The sequence below is a fragment of the Spermophilus citellus genome, assembly GCF_964194105.1.
Source record: "Spermophilus citellus genome assembly, chromosome: 10".
In the NCBI taxonomy this organism is placed as follows: Eukaryota; Metazoa; Chordata; class Mammalia; order Rodentia; family Sciuridae; genus Spermophilus; species Spermophilus citellus.
In genome coordinates, this window is record NC_138197.1 from 131,928,158 (window position 1) to 131,948,784 (window position 20,627).

General features: G+C 61.7%; 1 protein-coding gene across 1 annotated transcript in view; it reads left to right on the forward strand.

The window, feature by feature from the left end:
- The window catches only part of MPPED1 (metallophosphoesterase domain containing 1), a 64,837-nt gene extending 44,396 nt beyond the window's left edge, over positions 1–20,441 (forward strand). Inside the window, exons 4-6 of the mRNA XM_081311452.1 lie at positions 16,021–16,136; positions 18,367–18,480; positions 20,031–20,441. Coding sequence (XP_081167578.1) covers positions 16,021–16,136; positions 18,367–18,480; positions 20,031–20,149 — 349 coding nt within the window. The 3' untranslated portion in view covers positions 20,150–20,441. The remainder of the gene's footprint in view (positions 1–16,020; positions 16,137–18,366; positions 18,481–20,030) is intronic.
- The last annotated feature ends 186 nt before the right edge of the window (positions 20,442–20,627 follow it).

Sequence of the window (20,627 nt, forward strand, 5' to 3'; positions counted from 1 at the left end):
CTAGGTGACCTTCCTTCTGTCCCCAGAGCTGGGGTGGCACCGGGAACTCAGGAATCCAGTCCCAGTCCTGCCCCTGAGCTTTGGAGGGACCCTGGACAAGCTGGGTCGCCTCCCTGAGCCGGGTTTGCGGTCACTAAGGGGGAGAGGCCGTGAGGTGGTGGTGGGTGCTGTCCTCCTGGGCTGCTCAGTGGGAGGGACCCCAGCTGCTGGTGGCCTTCGGGTGCCAGAAGCCACTCTCTCTGGAGGAGGCGTCCTGCCGGCTGCGGGTTCTGCCTGGTGCTGGGTGGGCGGGTGGGTGCACCTCTCCAGCTGCCTGTGGAGGTCTGGGCTGGGGGCACTCAGCTCCCCTGGTGCGGGCTGCCCGGATACAGGGCAGCTGGCAGGAGGCAGCAGGCGGCAGAGCTGACCTCCATGGGTCAGGTGTGCCCTTCCCTCCTCTTCCCTCCTGTGACACATGGCTCTCATGGAGCTCAGGAGAGGTTCTCTCCAGCTTCACAGGCATGGTTTTGCCAGCGGAGCCGGGCGGGGCGGGGGGAATGAACAGAGCAGACGTGACCTGTGGCCAGGCCGGCAGGCCAGGGGTGGACGTGTTCCATGTGGCCCTGGGAGGCAGAGCAGGGCCACAGAGGGCCACGGGAAGCAGGTTGTCAGCCCCAGGCAGGAGCCCAGAGGAGAGCTGACAGGGCTTGGATGAGCAACCAGCTGCCCGTCCCCAGGTGTGCAGCAGGGCTGGCTGGGGGTGACCCAGGTCCTCCGGCCGCAGCCCCCTGGGAGGCCACAGTTTCTGGGCTGGGGGCAGGGTCCTTCAGGGCTGGCCTCAGTGTCCAGGACTCTCCAGAACAAGCCAGGAAGGGCCAACTCGCGGCGCAGCGTGGTGGGCATGGCCACCAAGAGCCTGGCCTGGCCGACGGTGAGGCCGACCTGTGGTCCTGCTTCCCCATCAGGCCCGTGCTGGGGCCATGTGGCCCATGTGGCCACGGTGTGCCTGGCCTGTGCAAGGCCCTGACCATGTGTGGTGCAGCTGTCCAGGGGAGGGAGGGGCCCATGGCCATGAGCCTCAGGCTGGCCAAGCCTCGCACAGCCAGGCCTGAGCTCGGTGCTGACCACGGGTCCTTGCCCAGTCCCTGCAGGGGCCCCGGGATGGGTGCTGTCACCCAGCCCAGGCTGCAGGGACTGCTGGGAGGCGAAGGGACTGCCATTTTCCATGAGTGTCACGTGACATACTAAGACGTGATCTGATCTTTGTTCACGTCCGCTGTGTCTGGCCGCTGTGTCTCACTGGCTGTCCTGAGCCTGCCGTACTTTGGTTTTCTGTTTTCTTTTACAGTTTTTTAAGAATGAGATTTGGTGTTTTAGGTCAGTTTTGTTCACAGCAAAACCCTGTCTAGGTACAGAGACTCCTGCCAGCCCTCATCCGCCTGACCTTTGAACTTCGTCAAACTGAATCCATACAGTTTGAGATACTTGGTGTCTGTGGGTTTTTTTTTTTTTGGGGGGGGCTTATATTTTTAAGATCCTTCCACATTGTGATGTGCTTTTGTAATTGGTTCTTTTCCTACTGCCATTTAGGTTTCATTAAATGAGTGAATTGCAATTTCTTCCTCCGTCTCTCAGTCTAACCACCACTGGTTTGGAGCTGTTATAAATCCATTGCTGCGAACATTCTTACACGTCTCTAAGGGCACAGAGGTACATAGTCCTGGATGTCTGTGTGCCGCTCACACACACACGCACACACACGCACACACACACATGCAAACGCACACACACACACACATATAGACATGCACACACATGCAAACGCGCGCACATGCACACACATGCAAACACACACACACAGACATACACACCCATGCACATACACATGCACACACACAGATGTGTGCACACCTGCAGACATGCACACACACATGCACACAGACACATGCACACAGACACATGCACACACATGCACACACAGATGTGTGCACACCTGCAGACATGCACACACACATGCACACTCACACAGACACATGCACACACACATATGCATACACACATGCACACACATGCACACACACAGATGTGTGCACACCTGTCCCTTACATCCTGGCCAACACTGGCTCTGGGGGCTTTAGATGCTCCTTCCCGGGGTGGCCTGTGCTGGTGCCTCCGTGGCTTTGCTCCTCCTGGTGGCCTGGGAGGTGAAGCTGTCGCGTCTGCTGGCCACCTGACTTCCTGCTGTGACGCTCGCGAGTCTTTCGTGCATTTCAGGAACGCCGGGCTGTCCATCCTTGGTGTCCTCTGGCGTGAGCATGGGCCCTTGGTCAGGAGGAATGCTGCGGACGGCTTTCCTCCTCTGCCACCTGCCCCGCCCAGTGCCAGGTGAACGGCGTCTTGGCGGTGGGTCGTGGACGTCTCGGTGTCCCTTCTGGTGGAGGCTCGCTGTGTCCTGTTGAGACCTCCCCCCTGAGCTGGGGACGGTTTCTAGGTTGTCTCCAGAACCTCGTTGCTTTGCCTGTTACTCCTGGGCGGGGTGACGGTGTGGATAGTGTGAGGTAGGGGTCCCATCCTGGGCTTCTCCATGTGACACCACCTGGACCGTCACCACGTAGAGAAACTGTCCTCGGCTCTGCGCTCACCTTCTCTATGCTCGGGGTCCACTGTGGGCCGCTCTCCCACCTGGCTAGTCCATCCGGCTCAGGACCACATGTCCGGTCACAGACAGGTGATTTCTCTCCATCTCTGTCCCCGCCTAGAACCCCTGAGGTCCCGCCAGGCCAGGCACCTGAACCTCTTTTTTCCTTATAGACTCTCTCTGGACCTGACCCGAGTGCCCAGGACAGTCTCTGACTTGTCACAATAAACATTTGTTGAATGAATAAATGGATGAATGAACGAACAGGTGGGCGGACGAGGCCGGGCTGTGGGGCCTCTGTGAGGGTCAGTGCCTGGCCTGGCTTTTCTGTGTCCACACTCTCTGTGGCCTCCTCCCAGGCTCGTCACCAACTCCTTGCCCATTGGGTCCTTCCTCCTCCTGTGCTGGCCTCTCTAAAGCCGGCCTCTGGCTTCCCACGCCCTGTCCTCCCCCACCCCAGCCAAGGTCCACAGTCCCTTCCCCTCCCCTTGGTCAGACCCTTGCTGCCTGGCTTGGGCTGTCCCCACACCTGGTTGGACAACGCGGAACCGTGACTCTGTAGGGCTCAGGAAGTGGTTCTCTTTCTGGTCCCTTGGGCACAGCCTGGATGTCGGGCCTTCCCCAGGAGCCGCTCAGGGGAAGGGAGCCGGAACCCACCCGGGAGGAGAGGAGGAGCTCAGCTGTTACAAAACCCTCAGTGTTAAAAAAATCCGTCTGCACCGTATTCATTTATGGACTTTGGATGCATTTTTGTTCTCATTTAACTGAAAACGGCCTTGATTTTAAAAAAAAGGAGTGCGGGAGGGTGAGGTTGGCAGGCATCGAGTCCATCTGGTCTAATTACTTCTGGTGTTTTGAAAGGAGGGATCCAAACCTGCTGAGGCATAAACTTTGAGAAGTGTCTGCCGGCTGGACGGAGCTGGTCCGGGCCTCCTTCTCGGCTAGGAGGCCTGGTGCCTTCATGGGGTGGGACCCCGGAGCCAGCAGGTTCCCGCACCTCCCAGGAGCCAGAGCCTTGGGCACCAGTCTCCCCAAACAGCAGGGCCAGACCTGTGTGAGAACACAGCAGAGATATCCCCTGTCCTTAGGCCTCGAGGAGGCTGGCCAGCGGCACACCGGGGCTCCCATCCTGCTGCCCAGGACCCCCAGAGGTGGGGGGGCGATGGGGGTGGTTTACAGGTGGCCAAGCTGGTGGGCGGGAAAGGTTGGCCCTGGGGCTGCCCAGTGTGAGGCTCAATCGTCTCACTTTGTGAAAAGGACACGAGACGGGTCACCGCCCCAGGCCCTCCTTGCCTCTCACGCCACTCATCAGAATGCAGTTGCTTCCTGGTGGGGACGGCAGGTGACCAGGCTCCAGGCTGGCTAGACCCCACCTGGTCCTGGCAGCCCCTGTTGCCCTGGCTGCCACTGGCCAAGGCCTCCTGCTCACAGGAGACCAGAGAGGCCGGCTCTGCCCACCTGGCCCTGTCCTGTGGCCATGGTCCACCTGGCTTCAAGGCCTCTGGTGACATCACCTTTTCCAGAAGCCCTGTGGTGTGAGCCAGGTGGACGGCCACCCTGCTCCTGTGCTTCTGCAGGGGCCACTTCATGTGAATTTCTTGGCCTAGGGCTTCCTGGTGCACACAGTCCTGGTGGGGGTCCTGGTGGGGGTCCTGGTGCACACAGTCCTGGTGGGGGTCCTGGTGGGGGTCCTGGTGGGGGTCCTGGTGGGGGTCCTGGTGGGGGTCCTGGTGCACACAGTCCTGGTGGGGGTCCTGGTGGGGGTCCTGGTGGGGGTCCTGGTGGGGGTCCTGGTGCACACAGTCCTGGTGGGGGTCCTGGTGGGGGTCCTGGTGGGGTGTCCTGGTGGGGGTCCTGGTGGGGGTCCTGGTGCACACAGTCCTGGTGGGGGTCCTGGTGGGGGGTCCTGGTGGGGGTCCTGGTGGGGGTCCTGGTGGGGTGTCCTGGTGGGGGTCCTGGTGGGCTTCCTGGTGCACACAGTCCTGGTGGGGGTCCTGGTGGGGGTCCTGGTGGGGGGTCCTGGTGGGGGGTCCTGGTGGGGGTCCTGGTGGGGGGTGCCTGGTGGGGGTCCTGGTGGGGGTCCTGGTGGGGTGTCCTGGTGGGGGTCCTGGTGGGCTTCCTGGTGCACACAGTCCTGGTGGGGGTCCTGGTGGGGGTCCTGGTGGGGGTCCTGGTGGGGTGTCCTGGTGGGGGTCCTGGTGGGGGTCCTGGTGGGGGATATCTGGTGGGGGTCCTGGTGGGGGTCCCGATGGGGGATCCTAGTGGGGGTCCTGGTGGGGGGTCCCTGTAGGGGTCCTGGCGGGGGGGGTCCCTGGTGGAGGTCCCTGGTGGGGGGTCCCTGGTGGAGGTCCCTGGTGGGGGGTCCCTGGTGGGGGTCCTGGTGGGGGTCCCTGGTGGGGGTCCTGGTGGGGGTCCTGGTGCACACAGTCCTGGTGGGGGTCCTGGTGGGGGTCCTGGTGGGGGTCCTGGTGCACACAGTCCTGGTGGGGGTCCTGGTGGGGGTCCTGGTGGGGGGTGCCTGGTGGGGGTCCTGGTGGGGGTCCTGGTGGGGGTCCTGGTGGGGGTCCTGGTGGGGTGTCCTGGTGGGAGTCCTGGTGGGCTTCCTGGTGCACACAGTCCTGGTGGGGGTCCTGGTGGGGGTCCTGGTGGGGGGTGCCTGGTGGGGGGCACCTGGTGGGGTTCCTGGTGGGGTGCCTGGTGGGGGTCCCTGGTGGGGGTCCTGGTGGGGGTCCTGGTGGGGGTCCTGGTGGGGGATATCTGGTGGGGGTCCTGGTGGGGGTCCCGATGGGGGATCCTAGTGGGGGTCCTGGTGGGGGGTCCCTGTAGGGGTCCTGGCGGGGGGGGTCCCTGGTGGAGGTCCCTGGTGGGGGGTCCCTGGTGGGGGGTCCTGATAGGGGGGTCCCTGGTGGGGTTCCTGGTTGGGGGCCCTGGGGGGTCCCTGGTGGGGGTCCTGGGGGGTCCTGGTGGGGGGTGCCTGGTGGGGGTCCTGGTGGGGGGTCCTGGTGGGGGGCACCTGGTGGGGGTCCTGGTGGGGTTCCTGGTGGGGGGCCCCTGCAGGAGCGGGACCTGGGTCTTGCTCTGTGTGGCAGAGGGTCCTGCCCTGCATGATTATGGCTCTTTCTGACCCACCCTTGCCTTGAAGCCCTCTGGGGCGCAGCCTGAAGGAAGAGGTTGCAGGGCCACTTGCCGTGGGCCAACCTGGCCACCCCTTCTGTCACGGCATGGCCTTTGGTCCCCTCTCTGGACCCGAGGCTGTGGTCCCCACAGGGATCCGTGGTGTGCCTCGTTTCCGGGTGGTTTCAGCGGGGGCTGTGCCGTCCACATCACTCAGGAGCTGACCCAGCTGGCCTCCCGGGAGCTGCCCCCCAGCCTGGATCTCCGCCCCGGGGTCTCCATGCAGGAGTGCAGCTGGGTGCAGGTGGACTGGCAGGCCCACAGCACGGGCTGCCCTGGCCTCCCCTGCCCCGCCAGGTCCACTGCTGGCCCTGCTGGGCTGCAGAGCATAGGAAGGACTGGGCTCGGGCTCCGGGATCCCTGCCCCGGTGTGACGCGTTCCTCCCAGGCCTCTGTCCCTCTTGTGTAAGGGGGTGAGAAGTGCGACAGGGAGGGACATGGAGCCATGGGTCTGGGAGTCGCTGTGACTTTAGGGGTGTCCCTCTTCTCTCCCGTCTTGAGAAGCCAGCAGCTGCCTGCCTGTGGCCATCCTGCACTGACTGGAAGCCCTGCCTGGGCTCGGTCCTGCCCCTGCACACACGTGTGTCGCACACACACACACACACGCACAGAGCTTCTCTTGTGCCCTTCCTGTCCCGGCCTTCCTTGCACCTGTGGGTGACGCTGACTGGCGCTGCTGTTCCTCCTCCTTCCCAGACGGCCCCTCTGCCCACAGCATCTCTTCTGCACGTGAGATTAATGTTCGAAACGAATCATCTGCTTCTCCCGGCTGCGGAGTCCAGGAAACAAAAGATGGATGGCTCTGCACGTGGGAGGGGGATTAATTAGGAATGACAAAGGACGTTCCTGGGTGCCACTCACCTTGCTGCTGTTGCCCACGGTGGGATGTGCCCCAGCAAGTGTGTGATTGACAGGCTTCGGGGTCACGAAGCAGCACCACGGAGCCCTGACCCTTCTTAGCAGCCTGGGGCCATGGGGCAGGAGGAGCTGGAGTCCCTGTCCCCACCTCCTGCAGCCCCTGGCCTCAGCACAGCCCAGGGGTGCAGCAAGAGGAGGTGAAGCCAACTCAGCTGGGCGGGTGGCAGTGGAGCCGGGACATGAGGTGTCCCCAGGAGGCTGCGAAGTCCTCATGTCCCCATCTTGGTGTAGGCGTGAGCTTGCCTGGGGCACTCAGGCGGGTCCTGGGCCTTTCTGAGCCTTGGGTCCTCAGCTTCAGAGTGGGGTGGAGCACCCTGGGATGCAGGCGGCTCTGAGGAGGGACTTAGGGCCAGGGCCAGGGTGGTCCCCCCCTGAGACGCTAGTAATTGACCGTGACATGGCCAGCTCCCTGGCAGTGGCCCCGGAAAGCCTGGCTTCTTTGGGGGTGGTACCAGCTGGGACCGGCAGACAGGTGCAGGACCGGGTTGCAGAGGGCTCTGCCTGGGGAAGGGGCCTGGGCATTTCTGAGCGCCCAGGGAGGCTGCACCGGCCCCAGAGCTGGGCGACATCACCGTCCCAGCCAGGCGGTGGCCTCCCCTGGAGGAAGGAGACTCCAGAGGGTCAAGAGGAGAAGGAAAGGCCTGGCCTGGCAGTTCCACTCCACGGGGCCTTTGCTCTTCTTCCCTCAGAGGGCCTGAGTGACGGCTGCCCAGGTGGGCAGCAGGGTTCCTGCTTCGGTGTCCCCCAGGCCCCTGTCCTGCAGAATGGGCTGCCTGGGGTCCTTGGAGAGCTGAGTTTCCCAGGGGTCTGGACGCAGCAGAGGGGTGTGAGTGTCTTGGGTCTAGGTTTGCCTCTGTGGCCTCATCTGTAAAATGGGCCCCCAGCCCATGTGGGCAGGGCCACGGGAGGCAAGACAGAACAGGTAACCAGGAGTCTGCATGGTCATTCTTGCTGATGTGGTCTTGGGGATCGACTGTTGGGGCCCTCGGGTGGGGCTCCCACCAGGATGGGGAGGGGCTGATGTGTGTTTCCTCCCGCCTGCCCCCACCTCTCATTCACCCCTTTCCTTCCTTCCTACATGTGCGCCAGGAGCAGACGCTCCCTGAAACCCATCTGGGCCAGCCCTCTGTTGGGGGAGGAACCAAGGTGCATTTGACCTGGTCCTGCCCAGAAGGAGTGGGCAGGCGGGCAGTCAGCATAAAGAGGGGACACTCCTGGAATGGGGGGCCTCTGAGCTGGGCCTTGGTGAATAATGGGCGGTGGTTGATGAAGAAGGGCTAGGAAGAGCTTTTCAGATCTCTGGGGAGCTTGGAGGTGGGACAGGCCAGGCTGCTTGGGAAATAGGAGGTGGCTGTGGAGGCCTTAGGTGGTGGATGGGCAGGGAATCTGGGAGGATCGTAGAAGAGGGCTGGGGCAGCCTTAAGGCCCCTGTGTGCCAGGCTGTGAGGTCTGGGTTTGTCCTGGAAGCACTGGGGAGCCATGGAGGGCTTTGGAGTGGAGGGAGGTCATGGGAGAGATGCCGGCTGCGTCCTCCCTGTCCAGCCGGGGCCAGAGGGGCCCCCCAGGGGGCATTCAGGAGCTGCTCAGCAGAGCAGGTAGGCAGTCACCATTGAAGGGCTGGAGCTGTGCCCTGGTCCTCTATCACCTCAGCCATCCTGGGCACAGGGTGCAGAGCCTGGAACCCTGGTCCAAGCCCCTCTTATTTCCTGTGCGTCCTCAGACACACTGTTTGACTTCTCTGTGCTACAGGTTTCCTTCTCTCCCAACAGTTTTGTCCTGAGGGTTAGCTGAGCAGCTACTTGCAGCGGTGGCTGGTGAAGGGGTTTTGGGGAGGAGGGTGAGGTCTGCTTCTGGGCAGCGGCAAAGAGTGTGGAATCACCCGTGCCCCACTTGGAAGCCCCTCCACACCCTGGCTTCTGTGAAGTGGGGGCGGTGATGGCAGCCGCCTCCCTGAGCAGGCTGTGAGAACAGGGCCTGTGTGGGTGGCCCTCAGTGGCCGCCTAGCATGGCCCCTGCCCTCTCCTCTTAGGCGTTGCATGCTGGCCTGGACATACTGCTGGGCTTAGCCCCACTTAGGGACACCCCAGGCCTCCCTGGCCTGGACCCTAGTGGCCTAGGCCAGGTGTGCCCTGCTCACTGACCCCTGGGCCCACCCCTGCCCCGGGCTGTGCACCCTGCCTGGGAGGCGGGAAACCTGGGCAGGAGCCCTGCTCTGCTCTGCTGCAGCCAAGCATTGCCCCCTCCCCTGCATGGGAGCCTGGCTGCGTGCTTGGGGGAGCCTCTAATGGTGGCGCGAGGTCATTTATATTGGCTAAGCGGGCTTAATTAGGCTAGATCCGGGGGTGACCACGGGCGCACAAAGAAGCTGTTAAGGGGTTAACCTCCGGGAGATTACATTGTATTCAGCGCTCTGTTAAAGTTTGAATTAATTTTTCCCATGGGTTTGTTCACATTCTAATTTTCAACTAAATGAGACATCTGTTTCAGAAAAGGGAAATTTGCTCTGGTTGCCATGGCAACTATCATTCTGTAAGAAAATTATTCCAATGGTTACTTTAGAACCGAAAGACAGAAATTCAGGACAGGAAGCCGCCTCCCCTTGCTCAGCCTGAATTCGGATTCACTGCCCTCCTGGGGGCCCGGAGGTGCCCTGGACGGGGCAGAAGGGGCAGACCCCCGGCTCCTGGCCCGAGGGCGGTGGGGTGGGGCCCAGGCACTAGGTTGTGGTGTGGCTCCTGGGGACGCTCCAGCTCCACGGCTCATGTGTCCATGGGTCTCAGAGCCCGGGACATGGGCGATGAGGGCGGCTGCATCCTGCAGCTCAGGTGACAAGCCCCTCTTGTCCCCTCCGCCCTGTCCTGGTCTGAAACATCAGGCACCCTGCAGGAGGTGAGGCCGCAGGTCACAGTGCCTCCTTTCAGAGCCAGGCCTCGAGGGCTGAGGAGGGGCCTGCATGGCCGACGCCTGCTGGGCGGGACCTGGCCTGGCGGAGCCTGAGTCCGTGGACACTGGGCAGTTCCTTGTTGTCCAGGCCTGAGGGCTGCCCAGGCCTCAGTGGATAAGGTTGCCCCAGAGAGTTGCTCAGACCCCGCGACTCCTGCCTGCCCTCAAGAAAGGCCCCTGCCTGAGGCCAGCTCAGAAATGTCCTCGGAAATGTCCCCGACGACCTGCCTCTCTGGTCCCCAAATTCTAATGAAAGTTGCAATGTCACCTCTTTGGCGGGCGAGCTCCAGGTGCTCAGGTGTGTGTTCACGGGCCGCAGTAAGGCCCTCTCTCCCGTGCCAGGCAGTGGGTCCAGCGGTGAGTAAGAGGGACCTCCCTGTTCCTGGGGACAAGGTCTGCAGACCATGCCTCCTTGTCCCATGACATGGGAGAAAACGCGCTGGGAGGGGTCAGGAGGCCAGCGCTGGGCGGAACCAGGGTGTCCGGCTCCGGCTTTAGGGTCAGAGGGGCCAAGGACCTAACACTATGGTATTAGTGCCCACGGACCCCGGCCAGGTCCTGGGGGACAGTCAGCTTGCCTGTGTGATTGAGAAGTCCTCGTGGCCCACAGAGGGGGCTGAGATGGGACGGGAAAGGAGGCGGGGGAAAGTGGGAAAGATGAGGACCTTTGGCCCCGTCAAGACCTGGTTCCCGCCCACCTGTCCTGGGCTGCGGTGCCATCACGGGGCACCCTCGGGGTGAGCGGAGTTCAGCGTCCCGGGATTCCAGGTCAGGTGTTTCCAAGGACCGGGCAGGACCTGCCACCCAGAGGAGGTCCCTTAGTGCTGGGCGAGGGAAAGCCGGACAGGCAGAGGCTCCCCAGGGGCAGCTGTTGGGGTCCATGGGGGTCTCTGATGTGTTTCTGAGTGTCCCTATCAAAAACTCACCTCCTGTGGTGGCTCCGGAGAACTAACAGCTGCTTCTCTCCACACTGAGGAGGCCTCGTCCTGCCTTGTAAATATTTGATTAGATTTTTGAAAAATGGAGCCTGTGTTTGAAAGTCAGTGCCAGAAATCCACTGCTCCTTCTCCCGTTGGCTGGCGGGGCTGGGGCTCCCGAGGCCCCGGCATCCGGGCTGCACAGCCTCCTGCAGCAGCACCGTCTGCTGCCCCAGGGCCCTCGCTCAGCCTCGGGCTCGGAGCTCCCGGGAGCCTTCGGAAACCCAGCCTGGCAGTCAGAGCTGAAGCCGCCTGGAGCCAGGGACAGGGCTGTGCCGGCCAGGACTGCAGACCAGGACCGCAGGAGGAAGGGCCACACCGTGACTCGGGCGTGGAAGTGCTTCTACTAAGTAGAAATATGTTTAAAATATCCCTTTCCTGCTCTCTCTACTCATTCCTTTGCTTTTCCTGTTTCTTTTTTTAAAAATGCTGTTGCCACCCATCAAAATGCAGTTTAAAACACATTGCCTAGGCCAGAACTTTGTCATGTATGTTTCATGGGTGAGTCTAGGAGGAGTCCATGTCAACAATGGTGATGAATGTGATGGTGATGGTGGTGGTGGTGGTGGTGGTGGTGATGGCAATGATGAAGGGATGGTGGAGGTGATGATGATGTGTGGTGACGGTGCTCATGGTGGTCGTGGTGGTGATGGTCGTGATGGTGATGATGGTAATGGTGATAGTGATGGTGGTGGTTATGGTGAGGATGACCTTGGTGATGGTGATGGTCATGATGATGGTGGTGATGATGGTAATGATGATGGTGTGGTGGAGGTGATGATGATGGGTGGGGGTGATACTGGTGATGATGGTGATGGTGATGATTGTGGTGGTGATGGTGGTGATGATGATGATGACGATGGGGGTGATGATGGTGATGATGGTGGTGATGATGATGGTGATGATGGTGGTGATGATGGTGATAGTGATAGTAATGGTGGTGGTGATGGTGGTGATGGTGATGGTGATGATTGTGGTGGTGACCGTGGTCATGGTGGTAATGGTGGTGATAATGATGGTGATGGAGATGGTGGTGATGGTGGTGATAGTAATGGTGGTGGTGGTGATGGTGATGGTGACGATTGTGGTGGTGACCGTGGTCATGGTGGTAATGGTGGTGATAATGATGGTGATGGAGATGGTGGTGATGGTGGTGATAGTAATGGTGGTGGTGGTGATGGTGATGGTGACGATTGTGGTGGTGACCGTGGTCATGGTGGTAATGGTGGTGATAATGATGGTGATGGAGATGGTGGTGATGGTGGTGATAGTAATGGTGGTGGTGGTGATGGTGATGGTGACGATTGTGGTGGTGACTGTGGTCATGGAGGTAGTGGTGGTGATGGTGGTGATAGTAATGGTGGTGGTGGTGATGGTGATGGTGACGATTGTGGTGGTGACTGTGGTCATGGAGGTAGTGGTGGTGATGGTGGTGATGATGGTGATGGTCATGATGGTGGTGGTGGTGGTGGTGGCAATGATGATGGGATGGTGGGGGGATGAGATGATGAGGCAGCTGCAGTGTGACGAGTGCTGACTGTGACCCAGACATTATTTTAACATGTTTCATGGATTAACTGACTTAATCCTCATTTATAGATGAGGGAATTGAGGTCTAGAGCTCCTGGGTATTCAGACGGGATTGTATAGATGTGGTTCAACCTAACTCTCCCCCCCCTTGCCCCAAATCACACAGTGGATAAGAGGTAGACCATCGTCACCCAGGCCCCTCTGACTTAAAGTTGTGCATAAAATCAAGTGCGCGCACGCATGTGTGTGCGTGTGCGTGTGTGTGCGTGTGTGTGCGCGTGTGTGTGTGTGTGTGTGTGTCTGTGTGTGTGTGTTGTGGTCTTCTCTGGGGAGAGTCTGAGAAGCTGAGGAGTTTCTGCAGGTGGACAGGGCAGGCCTAGGTGGGCGTGTCTGAGAGGCTCCTCCCCTGGTGCTGACCCCCAGTGGCCATTCCCCAGCCCCAGCTGCCCCTCCCCTCAGCTGGTGGGCTCTGCCTGTGGATGGGGATCCCAGGGCCGGGGCACAGACAGCCTCGTGGGTCCTGGGCACCATCTTCCCCTCTCTCAGGCCTGGAGTGGGACCGGGAGCCAGGCTCTTTCTGGCCTTACCTGTGCCCAGGGCTCCCTGCAGCCTGTCATGCCTGGTGGGGGACGAGGTGGGAGTCACAGCTCCTCCCAGAGGCCAAGAGCCTAGGGGAGTAGTGTCTGGGAGGTTGGTGGCCTGTGTGTTCTATCTGTTTTACTGAGTGTCCTCCCTGGAGGGTCCTTGGGGGCTGGATTCAGCTCTGAATTGCTGGTGGCAGTCACGGGCCACGGGAAGGTCCTCCAACAGCCTGTAACAGGGTGCTGCTTGGTCCAGTCCTCTCTCCACCCTTTATTCAACATTCACTGACCTCCCTCCTGGGCCTCTGAGTAACCACGTGGTCAGCCACCTTCCTCCGGAACCTCGGGCCCAGGAGATGGCACTGCAGGCCCCAATGCTGGGGAAGGGAGAACCAGGCCTGGGTCTGATCCTCTGGGTGCCTCTCCCCACCCCCTGAGCCTGTCCTCCAGCCTGGAGCCTGCTGAGGGAGGGCCACGTTCTCAGTGGTGTTCCACGGAACTCCAGGGTTCCCAGCGGTGTACCCAGTGGCCGCCAATAGGATAGAGCTGTTGGCGTAAGAGACTGGGGTGTCAGCCACCCCACAGGATGACGCCTGAGCCATGGGAGGGATTTAGGTGGCAGCTCTGGGCACACAAGGGCCTGTGAAGGCAAGGCTGGACCCACCCCTGCTGTGGCTCTGCACCCCAGGGCCTGACCCCGTAGCATGGCTCTCCTGGGCCTCAGGCTCCTCATGGTGACATGGGAGTACGTGAACCCTGGATTCATGAGTTCCTGAAACAGGTGGCCTCCCTGGCAGAGCTGGTGAGCTGAACAAGCCTTCACTGACCCACCTGGCCCACCTGCTGCCGGCTGGCGGTCCTGGGGCCAGGGCGCGGGGGACTGTGCTGAGTGTGCAGGTGGTCACCACCTGTCTGGAGCCAGAGGTCCGAGCGGCACCAGCGGGGGCCGTTCCTCCTGGAGGCTCCGAGGGACAACCTCCCCAGGCCTCCCAGCCCCCTGTGGCCATGGCCACCTTGGCCTTCCTGGCCCGTGTCCACTACAGTCTCTCTCTCCTCCACTGCCTCTGGCGCTCCTCTGCGTGTCTGTTTCCACGTGGCCCTCTTTTCAGGACACCGGTCACTGGATTCAGAACCCGTTCTAGTCCCTAGGGCCTCATTTTAACTTGGTTGTATATGCAGACAAATCAGGTACTGTTCACGGTCCTCGTAGCACCACTGAGGGGACGTAAGTTAGCCCACAACAGGGATGGCGGTGATGGGGAGATGGCGGGCTCGGTCTCTTCATGCTTCTGTAATAAGAGCCCATAGACTAGGTAGCTCATGAACGGCAGATACTTGCTTCGCACCATTCTAGAGTCTGAAAGTCCAAGACCAAGGTGCTGCACGATTCCGTGTCTGCCGAGGGCCCTCTCTGGCCCAGATGATGGCTGCTCACGTCCTCACCTGTTCTTCTGTAGGGGCACTAAGCCCATCATGTAGTTTCCTCTCTCATGCCCTGATCACCTGCCAAGCCCCACCTCCTAATGCCGTCACCTGGGGATTCAACATATGACAAACCTTTAGACCACAGCAGTGGTGGTGTGATGGGGGTGGTGTCGGTGGCTACTGTTGCTGTTGGTGTTGGAGATGGTATTGGCAGTGGTGGTGGTGGTGGAGATGGTGGTAATAGTGGTGGTGATGGTGGTAATGGTGGTGTTGGTGGTGGTAATGGTGGTGGTGGTAATGGTGGTGGTGATGATGGTGATGGTGATGGTGGTAATGGTGGTGGTGGTAATGGTGGTGGTGATGATGGTGATGGTGATGGTGGTAATGGTGGTGTTGGTGGTGGTAATGATGGTGGTGGTAATGGTGGTGGTGATGATGGTGATGGTGATGGTGGTAATGGTGGTGGTGGTAATGGTGGTGGTGATGATGGTGATGGTGGTGGTGGTGATGGTGGTAATGGTGGTGGTGGTGATGGTGGTGGTGATGATGGTGATGGTGGTGGTGGTGGTGGTGATGATGGTGATGGTGGTGGTGGTGGTGGTGGTAATGGTGGTGGTGGCAATGGTGGTGGTGATGATGGTGATGGTGGTGGTGGTGATGGTGGTAATGGTGGTGGTGGTGATGGTGGTAATGGTGGTGGTGGTGATGGTGGTGGTGGTGGTGGTGGTGATGGTGGTGGTGGTGGTGGTGGTGATGGTGGTGATGGTTGGTGATGGTGGTAATGGTGGTGGTGATGGGGATGGTGGTGGTGATGGTGGTAATTGTGGTGGTGGTGATGGTGGTGATGGTTGGTAATGGTGGTGATGGTGGTGATAGTAGTGGTAATGGTGGTAATGGTGCTGATGGTTGTTGATGGTGGTGGTGGTGGTGATGGTGGTGGTGGTGGTGGTGGTGATGGTGGTGATGGTGGTGGTGGTGATGGGGATGGTGGTGGTGGTGGTGGTGATGGTGGTAATGGTGGTGGTGGTGGTGGTGATGGTGGTGGTGGTGGTGGTGATGGTGGTAATGGTGGTGGTGGTGGTGGTAATGGTGGTGGTGGTAATGGTGGTGGTGATGATGGTGATGGTGGTGGTGGTGATGGGGATGGTGGTGGTGGTGGTGGTAATGGTGGTGATGGTGGTAATGGTGGTGGTGGTGATGGTGGTGGTGGTGATGGTGGTGGTGGTGGTGGTGGTGATGGTGGTGATGGTTGGTGATGGTGGTAATGGTGGTGGTGATGGGGATGGTGGTGGTGATGGTGGTAATTGTGGTGGTGGTGATGGTTGGTAATGGTGGTGATGGTGGTGATAGTAGTGGTAATGGTGGTAATGGTGCTGATGGTTGTTGATGGTGGTGGTGGTGGTGATGGTGGTGATGGTGGTGATTGTGGTGGTGGTGTTGGTGGTGATGATGGTGGTTAGGATGAAATAGTGGCTTGATATCTGCTGACAGTGCCCAAGTCTAGAAGGCCATTGGTTGATACAGAGGGATGTCAGTATCTGCTTTTCTCATCATTGAAGGAAATGTCTGGGACTCCCTCCAAGAGTCTGAGCCACTGCTCACCACTGAGCCAACTGAGATGACTTACGTTGACGGGTCTAGGTCTGGGCTGGGGACAGGTCAGGGGGACGTGAACAGCTGGGTCCATGTGGCCCCACTCTGGAGCTGGCAATGAGCTACAGCCCCGTGGCTGTGGGCGGGGGGCGATGAGGAAGCAGGGAAGGAGCAGCGTCCGCGTGGCATCGCCTCTCTTGCCCTGTGGCCTGTCCCCTTCCCTGTGACCACCCTCTCTGAACTGCCCACTCTTCTCCTCCAGGCAGCCCTGGTTTTACGGCTGGGGCTTTAACCTCCCACGAGGCCAAGCCCTGCTGGAGAAGTGGAACCTCATTCCTGAAGGTGTTGACATCCTGATCACGCATGGACCGCCACTGGGTAAGATCTGCAGGCCCCACACTGGTGGCCAGCTCCAGCTCACCCGCTGGGGTTGGGTGGGGCTTTGGGGCGGGGCCTGGGGCTGTGAACCGAGTCAACTGGCCTGTCCAGGGAAGTCCTGGATGGGCTCTTCTGAGTCTCATTTGCTGGGGCATAACCCCAGGGCCCCCTTACCTCCTGAGCCTGCCGTGTGCCAAGCCTGGACCTTGCCACACACGGGAGCCTGAGCCCCCATCTGCCTGTTTCATGCTGGACAATGGGCGTTCAGCCCCTGGCCCTCCAGACCCAAGTCCTCAGAACAGAATTACCAGGACCTGCGTGGCCCGCCCCATCCAGGCCCCTGCCCCGTCAGAAACCGGGACGCGGCTCCCTCACTGCCACCATCCCGTGTCCCCAGGGCTGTGGATTCCACCTCCCAATGACTCTCCTCTCCACCCTGGCCACCACCTTGTCCGGGCTGAGGCTGCCTCTCACCTGCTAACCACTTCCTGGGCCCCCGGCTTCCCATCTGGGACCCACATCCTGTCCATCTGTGTCGCCCCTTCCACTCACAACCCTCCACCACCATGGCCCTCCCCTCCCTCCCTCTCCATGCCCACCATGCCTCACTGGCCCCGGGCCTGACCCTTGGCCCTCTCGTGTACTCCCCTCCTGTCAGTGGGGAGAGCCCTTGGGATCATGGGCTGCGCTGTGCCATCCCTCCGTGACCTTCTGTGACTCCTCAGTCCTTAGAATGGAGTTCAGACTCCCAACACGCTGGTTCAGACCAGCCTCCTGCTCCCACAGTCGCCTCTGTGAACCTGCCATCATGCCCAGGCCCCGGGCGGCCTCTGTGCTGGGCGGTGCTGCATCTCACAGGGCTGCCAGGGCAGGCGGGGCTCCTGGGCTGCGGGTAGAGGCTCTGGAGGAGGAGGACGTCCTGGGTGGAAGGTCAGCACAGCCTGAGTGCCCACCCACACCTGCTGCCACTGCCCGCCAGCCAGCACCTGGGCGCCACCCTCCCTTAGACGGTGATCCCATCTTCTAAGGAAGGAGAGGCCCAGGACTCTGGGGGTGTAGGAGCTTGAGGGCTTATGACCAGGTTCCCGTCCCCAGGGCCTCCCGACCCCAGGGCCAGTTCTTTCCACATCCAGCGTCCTCTGTCACGGGAGGCTCTCTGTCCAGGGCCTTGGACCCTCCCTCCGTCCCTTCCTCCCCTCCCCCTTCCTGCCCCCCTTCCTTTCTCCCTCCAGGCTCTCTTGCCCTCCTGCCCTCTGGGCAACCCACCCCCACCACATGCCAGAAGCTGTGTGCCAGGCCTCCCAGGAGAAATACCCCACCCCGGTCCCGGCTGTAAATGCCAGGAGCCCGAGGAGCTGGAGACCCCTCCTGGCACACATGGGGGGTGAGATGGGCCCTGCTGCAGGCAGGTGGGATCCCGGTGCCCAGCACAGCACTTATAATTTTTGCATGAAACAGAGGCACAGAGAGGTTAATTTGCTTGTCCAAGACCACACAGCCAATAGGCTGCAGAGCCTGGTGGTCACCCCAGGGTCTACTTTCCACCCATTTCCTGACTCTTCTCCGCCTTCCCATCCTCCTCCTGGGTCTCTGCCTGCTTCATCTCTAAGTCAGCTCCTGACTCCAGGAGGAAGCACCCCGTCCCTGGCTGGCAGTTGCAGAAGGGGCTATTTGCCCACCCAAACAGAGGGGCGAGAGGAACCCGATTGTCGCTTGGAGTAATCAATTATTCTTCGTTTGTGTAGCCGTGTGAGGATAATAAGCAGCTGCCATCTGGGCGGCTCCGGGAGGCTGGCAGCCAGCAGACACGGGCACGGCCACGTGAGCTGCTGCGGTGGCTGAGCACGTTCATGGTCATGGTTCTGTGCTGTTTTGCTCGGGAAGTTTCTGCAGTGGGAGCCTCACGCCCTGGCGCTGCAGAGGCCCCGCCTGCCCTGGTCACGGCGCCCTCGGCCCAGCCTGCTGCTCTCTGCACTGGGCAGACGCCTCCCTGAGGCCACTTGAGCAGGGAGGGTCTGGGGTACTGGCCTTTGCTGAGCACCGCGCCCAGGTGCCCGCGAGGAGGCTACCGCTGGGAGGATGGCCGTGGCTTTGCGGGGCAGCGTGTGGCGGTCCCTGTCCCTGGGCTGAAGCGGGTGGGGGGGCCTGCTGTAGGAGGAGGAGCGGCCCCCAGGCTGGAGTCCAGGCCATGTCTCCCAGAGCCGTCACGGCCCAGTGTCTCCCTGCGCAGGCTTCCTGGACTGGGTCCCCAAGAAGATGCAGCGGGTGGGCTGCGTGGAGCTGCTCAACACCGTGCAGAGGCGCGTCCAGCCGCGGCTGCACGTCTTCGGACACATCCATGAAGGTCAGTGGGTGAGTGGGGGGGAGGGACCCCACCGGTCCTGCAGGGGGCTGCCTCCCTCCCTTCAGCCCGGGCACCCACCTTCCCTGACTTCTTCAGCCTGAAGGGCAGGAGCCAGTGGCCACTGTGCCCGGGTCAACCTTGTCCACACCGTGGCTGCCACTGGCTACCCCTGTGATGTTTACAGTGGGGGGCTGAGGGCGAGCTCTCCCAGGACTCGGGGTGCCGTCCTCTGAGCCCCAAGACTAGTCTGGGAAGCCTTTGGGAGAAGGCCGGGACTTTCCCGAGGTGGGGACGTCTGGGCTCTGACGTCCTAAAGGTAGTGGCCCTGTCACTCCCTGCCCAGGGCCTGGCGCGTAGTCGGTGCTTGATGAATGTGGACCCGAGGACAGGCTGCCTGCCTGAGGGCTCTGGGGCAGGGACGGCCCCGGATTCCTAACGCCGCCAGGGACATGGCATTCTGGCCCCTGTCCTGGGACGCCGGAGCCACGTTCCTGGGGTTGTGGGCACGTCCACTTCACACTGTGGGGAGCGGGAGGGTGACCTCACCTCCAGTCCTGGCCACCCGTGCCTGACTCGTCCGCTGTCCTCAGCCCTCCGGCGTCCTCCTGAGTTCAGCCCCCTCCTCGGCTCCTTCTGACACCTGTCCTGCCTGGGCCAGGCTCCCGTCCCCCCCTGCAGGAAACACGGTGGCTGCTGTGTGGTGGGGTCCATGTGGCTTCCCCCAGAGGCACTTCCCAGCAGGGGACCTGCTGGACCAGGACACTTCAGGTCATTTTCCAGCTCAGAGCAAACGGGCCTCAGGCTGAGCCCGAGGGTCTCTGGGGACTTCTCAGGAGGAGGGGTCCCACCACACCTGGCCTCAAGGCACACTTAGGTGACAGCCGCCCCAGGCAGAGTCCCAGAACCCCGGGAAGGGGGGCTCGTGTGCAGTGGGGTGACCAGACTGCAGGGCCGCCAGACCGCGGGTGGCCTGGGACCCAAAGCACACTCTGCACAACCGCGCGGGCCAAAGGGGGGTCCCAGGAACAGGCAGCCTGACAGAGGAGGCAGGCGTCCCTGTGGCCTGGTGGTCATCTGAGCTGCAGATGAGGGGCTCTTCAGGCAGAGGTGGGGGAGAGGAGATTTGCCCAGAGGGTGGCGGTGTCGTGACACTGGGAAGGTGAGGGTGGCCATGGTGGTGACGCAGTGGTGAGGGTGGCCATGGTGGTGACGCAGAGGTGGGGATGGCGAGGACCTTGATGTAAAGATGGTGGTGTTGATGGTGACAGTGGTGAAGGCGATGACGATGGTGGTGAGGACGTGGTGGTGCTGGCAGGGAAGGGACCGTGTGACGGTGGCCTGGTGCTAGGGGCCACGTGCGCGCCCACTGGCCCTGCGCTGTGCCTGGATGGTGGTGCCGTCCCTACCCCGCGGCAGGCTCCGGCTGGGCAGCGCCTTCCTCTCACAGAGGAGGAGCCTGCGCTCCAGGGTCTTGTGGTGGCGGCTCCCTCAGGCTCCTGCACACAGTGGACGCCCCGGGGACGGGCCTGAGGGCTGTGCTCTCCCTCCAGGGTACGGTGTCATGGCGGATGGGACGACCACCTACGTGAACGCGTCCGTGTGCACTGTGAACTACCAGCCTGTGAACCCGCCCATCGTCATCGACCTCCCCACGCCCCGGAACTCCTGACTGCCCCCGCTGCCCCGCTCCAGCGCCCGCACCAGCCACGCCCGCCCGGCCCAGCTCGGGTCCCCAGCCACGCGCCCTGGCACCAGAGCAGCCCAGACCAGCCACCTGGCCCTGGGGACCCGCCCTGCCTGGGGCTGAGGCCTGGAATAGAGGAAATCACTTCACTGTCACCTCCGCCTCCTGCAGCTGGGGCCCGCTGCCGGCCCCTCCCCTCTGCCCGTTCCTCCCTGTGCGCCTGGCCCAGGGACCAGCCGGGGACCCGCAGGCTCACTCCCCATCTTGCTTGGGAAATGACCGGCTCGCCCTCCCGCCCAGCTGGACGCCCTCCTCCCGGGTCTGGGAAGCCGCTGCTCTTGGAAGGTTCTGGAAGTGCTTGCACAAAGTGTCCCTGTGCCCAAGAGTCCGGGGGCTGTGGGCCCCGGGGCCGGCCGGGCCGGAGGTCCTGTAATCTGGGCGCAGATGGCCCTTCTTCTCCTGC